General features: G+C 34.0%; 1 protein-coding gene across 2 annotated transcripts in view; it reads right to left on the reverse strand.

Annotated features, from left to right (window-relative positions):
- Positions 1 to 17,066, reverse strand: part of LOC145279776 (solute carrier organic anion transporter family member 5A1-like) — a 382,142-nt gene that overhangs the window by 108,074 nt on the left and 257,002 nt on the right. For both annotated transcript variants that reach the window (XM_080131097.1, XM_080131096.1), the window contains exon 3: positions 8,364 to 8,675. In XM_080131097.1, the coding sequence (XP_079987223.1) occupies positions 8,364 to 8,675 (312 nt within the window). The remainder of the gene's footprint in view (positions 1 to 8,363; positions 8,676 to 17,066) is intronic.

Genomic DNA, 17,066 nt, shown 5'->3' on the forward strand with positions numbered 1-17,066 from the left:
TAGAAGATTCCGACCCAGAAAACAGCAATCCCCCCCTCTTTGTCAGAAATATCGCCAATGGAATATGAGGACTAAAGAACAAAATAAGGGAAGCGAAAGTTACGAGGCTGGCAAAAGTAAACGCAAAATCCTCTTTCTACTTTCCTCAGCTCAGAAAATAATGTGTAAAACAAAAACAGTTTTTGATAAATATAGTCAACTAATGAGAACATTAGAAAAAAAAAAGAAGAAAAAAAATGATACTGAGTAGCAAAGGTATCTTGTTTTCATTCTCTTAGTTGGGCTATGATAGGGATCCCACTGTATGTAAAGCAACAAATTAATAAAAAAATAAATGGTATAAATTCCTTTTTGTTTGAATCTTTCTTTTGTTCTACTACCATTCTTAACAGATGACAAGTAAGTACCGATGTTTAGTTGTATGTAACGTGGCATCCTGACGACTTACAGGTGAAACCCCATCGAAAAAGACAATTGCTTTATGTGCCATAAACATAAGATGCAACATCGCACATAAGCATTTGAAGCACATTACAGTGTTTCATCTGTGGTACTCCTAAAGAAGATAGAAAGCCGCAATGTTACACTCATTTTATCATCGTTATATAAAATCGTGTGCTTCATCTGTTCTGCTGTTGCACAGTTGGAAGATATAAGGACCGACTCCAACTCCTAGCATTCTAAAAATGTTCACTCAAACTCCTTTCTAGAAATCTAAAATAGACACTGAGATTTAAAAATGTCTGATCCGACTCTAACTCAAATTCTGACTCCTTATTTTAAGGTTTTCCAATATTTAGATTATCTGTTGCTTCTTAGAAGATTAAAAAAAAATCCTACTTTGAGTGTAATATAATGGAGTTGTATATATTTATGTGTATATGTCATCGTCTAATGTATTTATATTTACATGTCAATATATTTGATCGTATACTTATGAGAGTATGAGCAGAACATATAACATAACAAAAAAAAACAGATAACAGTTCTCGTTGGGAGGAGGGGGGGTTAACATCAGCCAACGGGTAAACATACCTGGTCCATCTTTGGTCTTGTTTGACGGGAAGCTACAAAGAAGATTCATCTCAATGGATCAACAAATCTCGGGTTATCTTTTCAGCAACTTTATTCCGGATGTTTCCCCATTGGAAAGCTGCTATGCTAGTCCTAGTATTGACATTTTCTGATAGTTTCCCCTGCTCAGAGTCATTATGGTTCAGGGGCCATTCTCTCTCTCTCTCTCTCTCTCTCTCTCTCTCTCTCTCTCTCTCTCTCTCTCTCTCTCTCTCTCTCTTTCTGACTACCAACTGTATCTGCTAACTCTGACTTCCAAGTCTTGACTCTGATTACGTGTATTACCAATCTATCTCATTACGTCATTAACTCCACAAATTCGATGGTCCACCTTCATCACATATTTTTGTTTATGTTAGTTAACATTCTTTTCACCAAGTTAACATTTTTGGGAACTATCTCAACATAAATAATTTTATCTATGAATACCTTTCGCCTGGATAGTATTCTTTCTGTTTCTATTTTTACAAATATCAATAAGGATCATAATTATAATCGTTCAGTTAACTTGACATTGCCCAGACCAACTATGTAAAAGGAGTCCAAATCCAGGCATTATTAAAAGTGCGACTGATTCCCTCCAACTCCACCCTATCTGGACGAAGCAAACTCTGGAAAAAAAATGGTAAATGGAATCTTAACGATTGCTGATATCTCCTATAGATTAACAATGTCTGCAACAAATTAAAATGATATCGAAACTTGTCCTGGAAGTCTGTTAATGCAGATGCAAGCTTCTTCTTTCATAAAATACAAAGATAATGCATTTGCTGCAAGACGGAGGATATCTATCCTTAATCTGAACCATTAAAAGCTGTGCTGTTTTTATATTCTTTTCATCTAAGAGCTTGTAGCATCATGTTGGCTACACTTTACTTTGTCGACATCACTGTTGCTCTCACGCACTATAAACTGCAGGAACATGTAAACTTTGCTGAGCTAAAAAGCTCTTGATTCTTTATAGTCTCCCATTTCACTTCAATGACAGCTCATTGATATCCGATGCCTGGCATTTATTATTTTTATAGAATTTGCTCCAGACATGGTGTGAAGCAACTTAATATAAGGAGCTAACAAGAACAAAAGATGATTATCGCAAAGACAGCAGATGCTTATTGACCTTAGTTTTGAAAAGGAAGAATTCTGATCTTAATTTTGAACCATATATGGCAGAAGAGTTCCCAAACAAAACGGCATTCTGAAAATTTCTGCACTGGTTTTGTTAGTTTTTGCAGAGAAGTACAGATTTACATGATGCCACTCACTCTCAGCATGATGTGATGCAAAGTCAGGAAAAGTGGGAACGTCAAACAAGCCTCCCCCCCCCCGAAAAGAAGGGCACTCTTGCCTTGCAAAATATTGCATGGGAATCCCTGTCGGCATTCCCCGGTCGGGGCGCCACAGGCAGCAAGCGATAAACCTGGAAACAGTCAGCAGGAAGAGAATTTAACAAGCCTGCAGTTCTTGGAGAGAAACTACCGCAAAAAGAATCTGTATTACGATGATATGTCAAAACAGTGAACTGATGGTGACCACGAGACAAACGAGTCAGACGAGCTAGAACAAAGGAAGTAGGGAATAGACCAGATAATTTTGAAGAACAATTGTCACATTTTGTATTTATAGAAAAGCAATGCCATATGTGTGAGAGAAAGTGAATGCAGAGAAGAAGAAAAATCGGTAATACGCTTGTGCACTTTATCAAGAACCCTCAAACAGGACGAAGATTCACCAGCCCAGATATGACAAGTGTACTCTATACATGCTCTGATTGTAGATTTGTAAAAATCAAGGATTGCCTAAGTTGTAGGAAATAAGCTATTGACCAATTGATTTAATAAAACGTAGAAAGTGTTTACAGCTATAGAGAAATTGATTTAATAAAAATTAGAAATTGTTCAAATCTATAGCGAAATTGATTAATTAAAAAATAGAAACTGTTTACAGCTATAGAGAAATTGATTTAATGAAAAATAGAAAGTGTTTTAATCTATAGAGAAGTTGATTTAATAAAAAATAGAAAGTTTTTAAAGCTATAGAGAAATAGATTTAATAAAAATAGAATGTGTTTAAAGCTATAAATAAATTGATTTATTAAAAAAATAGAAAGTGTTTAAAGCTATAAACAAATTGATTTAATAAACAATAGAAAGTGTTTAAAGCTATAGAGATCTTGGTTTAATAAAAAGTAGAATATGTTTAAAGCTATAGCGAAATTGATTTAATAAATAGTAGAATGTGTTTAAAGCTATAGAGAAAGTGATTTAATAAAAAATAGAAAGTGTTTAAAGCTATAAACAAATTGATTTAATAAACAATAGAAAGTGTTTAAAGCTATAGAAATCTTGGTTTAATAAAAAGTAGAATGTGTTTAAAGCTATAGCGAAATTGATTTAATAAAAAGTAGACAATGTTTAAAGCTATAGCGAAATTGGTTAAATAAACAGTAGAAAGTGTTTAAAGCTATAGAGAAATTAATTTAATAAATATAGAAAGTGTTTAAAGCTATAGAGAAATTGATTTGATAAAAAATAGAAAGTGTTTAAAGCTATAGATAAATTGATTTAATAAATATAGAAAGTGTTTAAAGCTATAGAGAAATTGATTTAATAAATATAGAAAGTGTTTAAAGCTATAGAGAAATTGATTTAATGAATATAGAAAGTGCTAAAGCTATAGGGAAATTGATTTAATAAAAAATAGAAAGTGTTTAAAGTTATAGAGAAATTGATTTAATAAATATAGAAAGTGCTAAAGCTATAGAGAAATTGATTTAATAAAAAATAGAAAGTGTTTAAAGTTATAGAGAAATTGATTTAATAAATATAGGAAGTGTTTAAATCTATAGCGAAATTGATTTAATAAAACGTAAAAAGCAATGAATTTAATGTATGAACCCAAGAAAAATTTGATAAGGAAAAAAACTAGAATTTCATAGTCGATTTCTCAAAAGCAAAGTCATTCATGAGAATCTCAGGAAGGAAAGGAATACGCCTATGATTGAAAGGCACGATATGAGACTTATAAACAGTTAATATCTGCTAAACTATATAGGCAGCAAGTAAATGATATATATATATATATATATATATATATATATATATATATATATATATATATATATATATATATATTTATATATATTAGTGATGGAACAATTCTAATATTTTTCCCAATTCTTATACAATCACCAATTCTATTCTAAGTTTCTGAATCCAATACACTTATTGATTCCGATATATATTTTTTTTAATTTTAAATATAAAGTTTTTTGTTTTTGTTTTGTTTTTGTTTTGTTTTTTTGTAAGAGACGGCTGATTATTGTAAAATTTTACGTAATATGTGCATACATTTTCACAAAAATAAAAGTACACTTGTGAGGTGATCTATAAAGTCCAGTTCTACTGGTAATATTTAAGAATCAATAAATATTTGTCATTAATATGAATTATGGAAAATTAAGTTTCAAACAAAAGCAAACAAATAAAAACAATAAAAAGAATCGTTCTTGGCATCAAAAAATGGTACAAATTTTTATGATTCCAATTCTGATACCCAAAAAAGTTATGATTTTTTCGATTCCAAATTCTGATTCCTATAAATCTTCAAGCACTTCGAATCGTTCGGCTGGTGTTAATCGTGACACCCTGCACTGAAGAATCCCGAAAGGATGAAATACTAGTGTCTGTAGGTATTTAGTTATTATAGTAAAAAAATAATTATGACAGCCCCTTTAAGAAATTCATTTCTTATCGTTGAGCACTTTCAGTTGAATTAAAAGTCGGTCAATTTAACTCTTATGCATAGATCATCGTATAACGATTAGATGATTGACGTAATGAACATTTAAATTAAAATGTTTAAAATTCAACGCTATTTCACATGGTTAATCGTAGCCGAATGGATACGTTCTCCGCTAATCGAGCCAGAGATGTCTCGTGTCACGGGGTTCGAATCGTTCGGCTGGTGTTAATCGTGACACCCTGCACTGAAGAATCCCGAAAGGATGAAACACTAGTGTCTGTAGGTATTTAATTATTATAGTAAAAAAATAATTATTAATATATATATATATATATATATATATATATATATATATATATATACTTCAATCTTATCATGCAAAAGTTAGTAAATACAACAGATTCTTATTTCTAGTCCCCTACAGGATAGTTAAGAATTCCATAGTCTGCTTTAGTATCAATTTACCTCACTTGCAGCCTCTTTTATAACTCAAATGGATTTTCCAGAAACAGCAAAGAAGAAATCTTATTTTTAATTATTTTTTCTAATTCACATTTGAACTTTTAACCACTAGACAATCATATTGTCTCATAAATCGTCATTACATTTTATGGTGTGTTGTCTAAATTAATTGCATGAATATATTAAGAAAGCATGTTGGCTGTGTTTGTTTCAGCTAGCAGAATTATCTTCAGTATTTGAAAGAAAACTTCAACACACGCATGCATAGTGCTGACAGCTTAACAACGGTATGGATTTCATTTGATTAAACTAAAAATAAGGAACAAAATGATTACATAGTGTAATCTTTATTCCTCCTCTAAAACAATTCCATAGTTTGTGTTCGTAGCCATTCACACCACTTATGGCCCCTTATCTCTATTTCTGTTTCTTTCCTGATTTTTTTTTAATCTCATTTTCACGCCAAAGAATGCACAGTGCCACTTTGATGTAGAGGGCTACTATCTAGGACATAATTTGAAGAGGTACTATGTAGTCTTTTGTGTGAAAGAAAAAGTAGCCGTGTCTTTATTTTCTTACAATTCATCGAATGTTTTCTTCTATAAAAATTACAATTCTTCAGCAATTTGCATCATATTGTCCGCTTTATTATTATTATTATTATTATTATTATTATTATTATTATTATTTAATTTTTTTTTTAATAGTGAAGTTTGTCGTGAATAACAAACTTATTTTTGACACTTCTTTACAATAGTGTGTCATCCTCAGGGTTGCAAGACCATCAAAACTATTTGAAGCCAAATCTTTCAAAAAATAGGCCAAAACAAGCCAAATTGATAATTGTAGCCAAATTTTCACAAACAAAAAAGCCAAATTGAACATTTAAATTGTTAAAAGAAATAACAAACAGTGTGTGCATAAATATATAAACATTTATATATTTTTCATTGTGCTTGTGTAGATTGATGATGTTATTTTTATTTTTTATTGCATTTTCACCCCAAACAAGGTGTAGTGCCACTTTTATGTAGGGGGCTACTATCTAGGACATAAATTGCAGGGATACTATGTAGGGAGTTGAGCAGCAAGATGTCTGTTTGCATTACATTTGAACTTATGCATGTAAGTACAGTCGGGGAAGCAGGAACCCAGAAGGAAATTCCAAAGTCTACATTGCGTCGATGGGGCAGAGGTTGATGCCTAGATGACAGTTCAGGACCTATCAGGTTGGCAACTCTCTTTTGAACCCTGTCGAGGAGCAAGAGTTTAGTAGCAGACGCATCAACCCAACTGTGACAACAATGCTCCATACATGGGCGAATGGTGGTCTTTTAGAGGTACAGAATACTTTCAGGCATAAGTAACTTTCCGGCATGGTAGAGAGAGCCTACATTTCTCACAGCAACTACGACAATGCTCTCGATGTATCTGTTCTAACTCATGTTTTCTGTGAATGTTTACCTGGGGAGTTTGAACGAAGTACTTCCAAGTAATGTATCATTAAAAGGCACTTTGTCTATGTGTGTGTGTATGTAAGAGAGTTCGTTCCCTATAGATTCCGAAATGGCAGGGTCGATTCTTTTGAAATTTCACACAAATATTCTTTATGTGCCTAGGAGTGTTCGTAGATAGGTTTTGTATCGGAATGTCATTGATAAGTATCGATAATCAAAATAATCCAATTCAAAAACGAAAGATCCAGTTTTGACTAAAGTGAACACTCTTATACAGTCTAATATCACAAGTGTATTTGATAAATTTTATTACTGCACAACCAGAGGGGCCTGCATATAAAATAGATTCTTTGATAAGACAGGTGTGCAGACGAAATGTTTCTGTTTAGAGCACAACTGAACTATGACATTTGACTTTAACATTTTAAACCTTAATTAAAGCCATTATATAAAAACAATTTTATAGAATTAACAGTAGGTTCTCTACAGTGCAATGCAGACTACAATGTATTGAACTAAGTCACTGTGAGGAAGCATGTGAAGCTCCTTCCTGGTGCACCGCAGTGGGTCCTTGACCAGAACAGTCAATCAATCTATGGAGAGGTAATTGTTTTTACCTTTCTAATGAATTATAGCAAAGAACAAGACTCAAAAGAAACACAAACTTCCTTTTAAACAATAGCAATGAAGAGCATTTTATTTGTAGCAGGAACTGGCAGGTCAGGCTGCTAAAAAGGGAAGAATGAAAAAGTTTTTTTAAGGTCGGTCAGTACCGTGTCGTTCCCGGCTGGATAGCAGTTGTCTCAAATAGACCGTCAATGCTATAGCTGGGTGTCCAGTGGGCAGGAGACGAAAGAGGATAGATGTTGCTAGGTTGGTGGTCCGGACCTGACTCTGACGTTCCCTCCAGACTTTTAGGGAGCAGATGAATCAATGCGCCCTGTTAGCTGATTGGTCAGCCTGTGGCCGGAGAACTCAGAAGGGGCATTGATTTACCAGAGAGAATAGTTCTCTGTGACTTCTACAAATCGATTTGATTGAAAAATGGGCGATTTCGATGGCAATAAAAGAATTGGAAATGTGGAACCTTCATGAATCTTCATTCAATTCCACGCAATGTCGAATCTTCCTGCTTGTTAATAACTAAATTATAATCTATTTTTCTTTTTAATATCTTGATTACTCAATTTTGAACTTTCAGCCACTGGACAATCACATGGTTGAATAAACCTTCATTCTTTTAATAACATGTTGTTTGAATTTGTTGCATAATAATCATATTAAGAAAGCAGGTTGGTTGGATATCTTTTCAGCTAAAGGAAGTTCTTACAAGAGGGTAGCACAGCACCATAAATAGATTGCTAATTCTGCAGTTTACTGATTGTGCTGTTTTTAGACAGGATTTTCAAGTTAAATTTAATTTTTATGGTATCATTCTTTTTATTAAATTGTTAGGTGAAAGTACACAATCCTTAACAACGCCCCCTCCCAATGTTAAGAATTGGGTTCTAAATAATGACGTTATTATTTCAGTATGGCCCATAAACTGCACAAGTACCAATAGATTTACTAAAATTAGCAAACAAGAAATCGGGGGGGGGGGGTGTAAATGTTTTACGTGCTCACCTTTTATCGTTTTGCCATATTCCCTGTTGGCCCTCTGGTCTTCTTCACTGAGCAAAAGTTCCTTGCTTTTATTCTCCAAGATCTTTTGCTTTTCTTTCCGCAACACTTTTGGAAATGCAAAGAACGGTAGCGACATGAGAATAAGAATCACTCCACAGATTATGAAACCACCCCACCAGGCACCAATCCAGCGAGGATCTCCAGGTATCAGCGAAACATCGTATGAGAAGAGATCAACATAGTATTGCAGAAGTAGGGCTCCTAATGCGTAACCAACCACAGGACCAAGTGCACCTGTTGCATAGATAAAAGCTGAAAAAAAAAGAAAAATATATCTTAATAATAATAATGATAATAATAGTGATAATGATAATAACAACAAGAATAACAACAGAACAACAACAACAACAACAACAGTAGCAGCAGCAGGAACAACAACAACAATAATAATATTAATATTATTAATAATATTAATATTAATAATAATAATAATAATAACTAGCACGCCATCTGGCTGATCAAAAAATATCCTTAGAAAAAAGCTCACCTTTTTTTCTTTCTTGGCCTTTCTCCACTTCTTTTTTAGTTGGCCCTGTGCCTGAATTTTTTGTTCATTTTCACATCTGTATTTTTTTTTGTGAATAAAAAATTTGATATATCAAAGTGTAGTATCTGTTCTAATGCTTCACTTAAATTAAGTTAATTGGTCCTTGGCCAATGTAGGGGGAAACCCTTCATACTAAGACAATTGCTATTTTTTTTTCGATACTGCCAGGGTGCCCCCTTTTTGCCCTTGTTTTACATTTACTTTTGTGGGGAAGCAAATAAATACCTAAATATGATATCTTAATTTATGTAAATTTTGTATGTATTATTATAGAGCCAATTCCTTATTGATTATTATATTATACCCAATATATAGTCGTGATCTCAAAAGTTTTTGTTTTTTTTAAATATATACACTCCAAATCAAAAAGTTAAGATTGTTATATATTCGTTATCATCGAGGTTATCTTAGAGGGGCACCAAATTGAACTTTTGTTACATAGGGTTCTTCATTTAGGGGCGCCATTTACGTTTTGTGTATAACATAAAAAGGATTCCGTGTGCGTATGATTGTCTCTAATATAAATGGTTGTGTGTTTGATTATCATAAAGGGAATCGTGTGTGTGACATGTATTTTCAGAACCTACCTCTGCTTCTTCGATGTTGGACCATCTGGAAATTTCTCATCCTGGAGGGAGACTTGATACCTGTTTGACGAAGATTTATCACTCCAAGATGATGAATGGGTTTTATAGTTTTTATTTCACTTTCCCCAGAGGTCCTGCAGGAGGTGGAAGTGAAATCGGCCTGTGTGGGTTCTTCTTCTATACATGTCAGCGTTCGTCTCCCCCCTCCCCAGTTAAGAGGGGGAGACAACGGAAAGCCGTCTGTCTTCTTCAAAGCCCAAATCAAATCTCACAGATCTAGCCAACCTGACCACGTCACATATACGTAATCTGGTCAGCTGACCTTCGGTTCTGGTAAACGTGTCTACCTCCACGTTTACTCACCTCTCTCTCTCTCTCTCTCTCTCTCTCTCTCTCTCTCTCTCTCTCTCTCTCTCTATCTATCTCTCTCTCTCTCTCTCTCTCTCTCTCTCTGTAACAAGATCACTTGAAAATCTTTAAAAAGAAACATTTTTTAAAGATTCTAAACTCCTATCAATTAAGGTTACAATATTACAGTCTAAAAGGTTATGGGGAAAAAAAGCTACATTCCAAACATTCAGAAATTTACATGTTTATAAAATGAGGCATTTTACACTTGATCAAAATTATAAGACCAGGGGTAAAAATTGTCTGTTAGTTCAGTTACAGATTAGCAATCACTGTGTAAAGGTGCCACCATGCCTAAAGTTGAGCATGCTTGAATTTTAGATTTTCATAAGCAAGGTTTGTCACAGCAAGCAATTGCAGCTAAGGTAAATCGCAGTAAAACTGTGATTTGGAATTTTCTAAAGAACAATGAGAATTATGGAAAAGCAAAATCCACTGGTATGCCCCCCAAAATTTCTCCTGCATCGAGTAGGAGAATAAGACAGGTTGTTGTTAAAGCCAGGGGACATTTTTCTAGTCAAATTAAGGCGGTCACAGATGCTGGTTGCATGTCCAGTAACCATCAGAATAACATTTACGACACAAAGGCATGGTAAATAAAAGGTGTAAACAAATTCCTCGCCTGCTTTCATGTCACAAAGTGGATCGCTTAAGATTTGGTCATAAATTCCAAACACAGAACGTTGAGAGGTGGAAGGAAATCCTGTTTTCCGATAAGAAATTTTTTTTTTGATTTTTGAGTTGTAGAAGGCCTTTTGGGACTTAAGCCTGGAGGTATCTGAGGCATCTTTTAAAATTTGTTTGATTGGTAAGTCCTTAGTGTCCTCCTCGACGTTTTGAATCCATTTTTAAATTACCTTTTCTCTCCTTATGTGAGGTGCTGCGATTGAGTTTGCTACTGTTAGCCATTGTATTAGGGTTGACTTCAGAAATTCTGAGGTTTTTCGGATCATGAAGGATCACAACTTTGTAGTAGTCTGCAGGCTTTGAAACTAAAAGTGATCCACCCAGGTGATCAGACGGAATTTAGAGACTTTCTGAATTCCCTCCTGACTAATTCTTCTACATCGCCTTATCAAGACCTGAAGGCCGCTCGAGGATAAAGGTTAATTACTGTAAGGTGGTCAGTAAGACAACAGCGCAGTGATCAGTGGTGGTGGAAGTTGGGTAGAATTTGATTATAAAAAGAAAATGGCTAACAAGAACTTGTTTACATTGGACTTGAAATGATCATGCTGTAATCAGCTAGAAAGAAGGCCGACGGCACAGAGTTCCACAGGCGAGCAGTTCTAGGAAAGAAGTTTTGTTCATGGAATTTGCACTTAGTTTTAAGCACAAATAGAGAGTGGGGTAAATTGTTGACAATGGTTGTAATTAGATGAGTGCTTGCTGCGAAAGTCTTGCAGAGGGGGGGCATAGATTGAAGCTCAATCAAGCATTTGCCATGACAATAATGATAGAGTAAAGGTGGACACGTGATGTCTTTTCTGTGAGAAACAGATTGCAAGGAGGAGGAGAATAAGACATCCCATACTAGGTTTCAAAGCTGGTTTTGAACCCTGTTAAGGCAGGAAAGGTGCTCCGAGATGCTCTTCCCCAGATATGGTGACAGTACTCCATTTTAAGACGGATTTGGCTTTTGTAAAGTTAGAGGAATGTGTCAGGAGTGAGATACCCTCTAGAACGGTAGAATAATCCAACCATTTTTCCAGTAACCTTGGCAATAGATTCGATGTAAATCTTCCATTTCAGGTCAGACCCAGAAGCTTGTCGAAACAAGGTGGTTCCTCAAGATAATTGCCATTGATTCCAGTTGGGGTTCAAGTGGAGATCAAAGCGTTGGTAGTGGATAGATAGAATCTTGGTATTAGATGCATTAAAATTAACCAGCCACTTACTTCTTTTACAACTTACTTACTTTTAGTGGATTATAATATTATCCGACATGTAGATGTTGGATAATATTACAATCAGCTCATCCATTTTTGACTCACATAGCTCACACAGTCCCATTATTTTTCAGACAAACCTCTTATAGAGAATTCATAACAGAGTTATATGGCCTAGCCATTCGTTAGTTTGCTTGTAAAATATTACTTTGAACATCTTTATTATCGCACAGATGTCATAAATATGTAAGATGAAGATGGCTTTTCTCCCAGCATTTTACATAAATCAAACATGACAGCTATTTCTGCTGTCAAAAATTTCTTTCATCATCATTGCTGTAAAGTGCAACCTAATCTGTGACAGAAATTCAAAGGAAGAGGATATTGTCTCCTCCTTTCATATTGTTACGTGCGATGTATCAATAACTGACAGCGCTATCTGGCATTGCCCCAGAAGAGTAAAAATTAGATTTTGGGTTTACTTTCAGCAGCCTTTTAATTCACGCTTTTCTTATTTTATCCTTTAATCCTCACATTCCATGAGTGATGTTTCTGGCAAAGGTGGAAGAATTGCTGTTTTCTGGGTGGGACTCTACACATATAAATTTTATCATTGATCATTGATTAGTTTTTAACTTTGTAATTTGTTTTCTTATGCTCCTGACACCAAGTGTATTCATGCCAAGTCTGGAGCGATATCCATAAAAAAGATTAGTAAGTAATTTACTTTTATCAATTACGATTAATTTCCTACTGTTTTCTTTACAAAACAAAATAATTAATTGAAGTAAAACTCACAAAAAAAGATACGCAAGTTAAAGCAAGGTACAGGTTCAAATTAGAGGAGGGTGAAGATTTTCAGTGAAACTTGCGGAGAATGCGCTGTTTTACAGTTCTTGTAAAAATGGAACGGAAATTACAATTTCGTTCCGTTTTAAATTCTATACATTTTTACATTAAAACCAAGCTTCTATCCTTACATCATCAACGCTCTGTATCCCATCTGGCATCAATTGAAATGAATGACTCTCGTCTTGGGCAGGCTTCATGTTTTGATAAGCTTCTGGACTTGACCGTTACTCCCGATCTGAAATGGAACACGTATATCAAATCCATTGCCCAGGTCACTGGGAAAATGGTAGAATCCTTCTACCGCTCCTGTAGATATCTCACTCCTGATACAATTCTCTACCTATATAAAAGCCAGGTACGGCCAATGATGGATTACTGTTGCCACATCTGGGATGGAGCTGCTAGAAGCAGCTTATCCCGCCTTGACAGAGTTCAAAATAGACTTAGTAGCTTCGTGGTGGATGCCCTTTTCTCTTCCCTGCAACCTCTCTCCCACAGAAGAGACGTTGCGAGCCTGTCTCTGCTTTATCATTATTTCCATGGCAAGTGCTCGTCTGAGCTTCAATCTATGGTCCCCCTCGCCAAACTTTCAGGAAAAACACTCGTCTAGCCAGAACCACTACTAATAGTTTCCCACACTCTTTATCTGTGCCTAAACCTAAATGCAGACTCCATGAGCGGAGCTTCTTTCCTAGAACTGCACGCCTGTGGAAATCTCTTCCGTTGGCTTGCTTCCCAGCTGACTACGATTTTCTTTAAGTCCAAGGTAAATAAGTTCTTTATGAACCGTCTCCCTATGTAATCCAACTTACAAAAATTCCACTACTTATGTTAAAAACGCTATAATCACATTGTCTAATGTTTACCCATTAACTCTTATTCTCGAGTGGCCTCCGGGCCTTGATAGGTGGTGATTCCTGTGTAAATAAAAAAAAAACTCATCGTTCACATTCAACATGTCAGCTTTATAGGTTTTCGAGTATGTTGACAAGGTTGGGATGTCTGTTCCAAAAGCCGTTCTCAACATAGGGAGGTCGGAGGGGGTGTCCATTCCGAAGGTCGTTCTTAACATGGACGGGTTGGAGTGTTTAATCGTTGTAAGCATTTCTGAAAACCTATAAAAGTCGACATTTCCAATGTGAACGGTAAGTTGGACTTATGTAAAAAAAAAAATACCAAAAAGGTATGCCAAATTGACTTATTTTATTTTAAAATTAAAATATTTCGTTTTTGTTGATAAAATTTTATTTTTATTAAAAAAATCTTTCGTTTTATATATATATATATATATATATATATATATATATATATATATATAAAGTAGGATTGTTGAATGTTATTCTTCCGATTACTTTCGTTTTATTTGGGGGGGGGCATAATAAAAAAAAAGATTAAAACGGAACGAAATTTAAATTTCCGTTCCATTTTTCCAATAAACGTAAAACAGCACATTCTCTTTACCAGATTTTCATGTAATTATTACGTTACTATAACGTATTAAATAGAAAAAAAGATTCTTTTTTTTAATTAGTACGTCAGTATTATTGGATTATTTAGATTACTGTCCTCATTTTGAGTGTTATTCACACAACGTTTCGGCCTATCTAACCTCCGACTTTCTTCAGGTATTTTTTTCGAACCTGGGAGTCTTTATGACAAATTCAGAAATCGGTATTTAATTTCGAATGGAATCCTTTATTTAATCCATGGAGGTTTCATCACGGCCACCGAGATATAGAAGGAGGCCGGTGTACCTGAACGAGTGACGTCATTTCCAAAGTGACATGTAGGTAAAAGCTGCCTACGGCTAGTTGTTTTCAACCACGTGGCCATGCTAGCAGGCATAAAAAATATTTTTCGTTGGCTTAGAGAATGGCTGTGAAGAAAGAATAATTCTTCATTTGGATAATTATTTAATTGCACATTGCCAGGGATAATTTTAATCTAACAAAATATAGCAGTAAGTTGTTTTCTCAGATGTCTATCGAAGAAAGTCGAATATTTCATTTTATTTATTTAAACTGCAAAACAAACAATTTTGATATGAAAATATTTTTCAGTCTGTACTTTTAATAATAAATAAAATTTTTCATTGAATGCTTCCAAATATTTTAAAGCATTTTCCACGACAATTTTGTTGTTCTTGTTCTTGTTGTTTTGTTTTGTTTGTTTGTTTGTTTTTGGTTTTGTTTTTTGGGTTTTTTTTAACTAAAACGATCGATGAATTCAATATTTTAACACCGGGCGTAATTTATTTCTTTGAAATATATTTAAAAATGTTCAAGTTTTTGTTTGTTTTACAACACTTTATCTGTAAATAATTTACGTGACTGAAATGGGAAATGAAATAGGAAATTCTCTATTCTCTTCTGAGACACATGAACACAAATTCATCTTAAAAATTCATTAACTAATCAGTTTTAATTAAAGTTTTGATATGAACTAAAATAAAGAGTACATTAAATTTTAGTTAACATATTAAATGTTGTTGTTCTTATTTTGATACTTGTTCAGTGTACGCACCATACTAAAATAATAACGTTATCATTCAGAAAGCCATTCTTAACATGGGGGGGGGCTTTCTAACTATTCTGCATTTTCACCTTGAAATTTAATAATAAAAAAAGAAACCATAAAAATTTAATTTAACTTGGAAATACTATCTAAAATATAGCGTGGTGCACACACTGCACAAGCACCATTATTATTATTATTATTATTATTATTATTATTATTATTATTATTATTATTATTATTATTATTATAGCAATAATAATAATAAATGGTGTAGATGACATCGACTGGCGCCACACCAACTAGTTGTGAAGGGTCAGAGAAAATGGAAAGTCTGAGGTGAGAGAGTACTACCCAGATTTGTACTGGAAGTGTGCAGTTCAAATTTGGTACCTTGGGCATGCATTTTGGCTCCCAAACCCCAGGAAACACCAATAGCCGATGCCAACGTGAAATCAATGGCAAACGGCTGTTGCGATAACGTGCAATCACCTGCACGAATAGTCAAGAGGTGGGGAAAACCGAAAATCTAGGGAGACTTGTTGTCACTCGGTCTCCAGGGAACACCAGAAGTTACTGCCAGTGAACGATCATTGATAATGGGCTGTGAGACAACTCCTAGTGAGTGAAATAATAATAATAATAATAATAATAATAATAATAATAATAATAATAATAATAATAATGATAATAATAATAATGATAATAATAATAATAATAATAATAATAATAATAATAATAATAATAATAATAATAATAATGCCCCCTCTTAAATTCACCACCACCCTGATTTAATATCGTAGATGTTTACTATATTTTCTTAGTCTTTAACCAAATGTTCACATCATGGTATGATTGTCTTTTAGATGATTTCTTCAGTTATGTGAACTTCATTTCCGTATTCATGTATTCTGCATTGATATGAAAATGAAAACAATAGCGGAGTATAGGATTCCTAATCATGTAACTGTGAAAATACTTTACACATTTTGATGGAAAACATGGGAAAAATGGACATAAAAGAAAAGAAAACTAAAACTTTAAATATAATTTCTGTATTAAAAGTAATAGTTATTTAAATATTTCAACAGATAATCTTGTGGGGAAAATCCAGCTCCCCAATAACGGGCACTCAACAAAAATAAAAAATTGCCTAATTCATAAAGGTTTCTCCTCTACCAACCGAGGACAGAAAAGGTGAAGTGTAGCATCAGGACAGATACTACACTGTGATCTTGTCCCAGAGGTCAAGAATTGTTTGTATTTAATATGTTTCTTTAATTGTCTGTTCCTTAAATTCATAATTCAGTTTTATCAGTATTAGATTGTATATTGCGTTAAAATTACTTAATTTTACATAGATAATATTTATATCTTATATTGAATAAAGTTCAGTTTCATTATTAATCGAATTGTATTCCTTTCTTTTCTATTTCAATATGCTTTAATGCTCTTTTTAAAAATGCCCTCATATAGTACCGACAGTGACAGTTTGACAAATCTTGCCTGCAGACATTTTTCAGTTAACAGGCCTTCTATATCTCGGTGGCCGTGGTTGCATGCTCTTGTTTCGTCAGCTATTACCGGGTAGAAAGATTTAAGTAATTTGCAGTTATATTCTCAGTATCAGCATCTGTATATTTTACGTCCCTGCAAAGACGTGGTGAAATAAATATTGTATTTAAGTAAAATTCGGCTCTAATGACATTCTTCTAGAGGTTGAAGATTCAATCGTCACTGCAGGCGATACTAAGAATACAATTGCGAATTATTTAGGACATATATCTGGCAATGGCTGATGGAACAAAAGAAAGTTTAACAGAAAAATTTAGTTCAACAAGATACA

This window comes from Euprymna scolopes, chromosome 7 (assembly GCF_053919585.1).
Source record: "Euprymna scolopes isolate OS-2025 chromosome 7, ASM5391958v1, whole genome shotgun sequence".
Classification (NCBI taxonomy): domain Eukaryota; kingdom Metazoa; phylum Mollusca; class Cephalopoda; order Sepiida; family Sepiolidae; genus Euprymna; species Euprymna scolopes.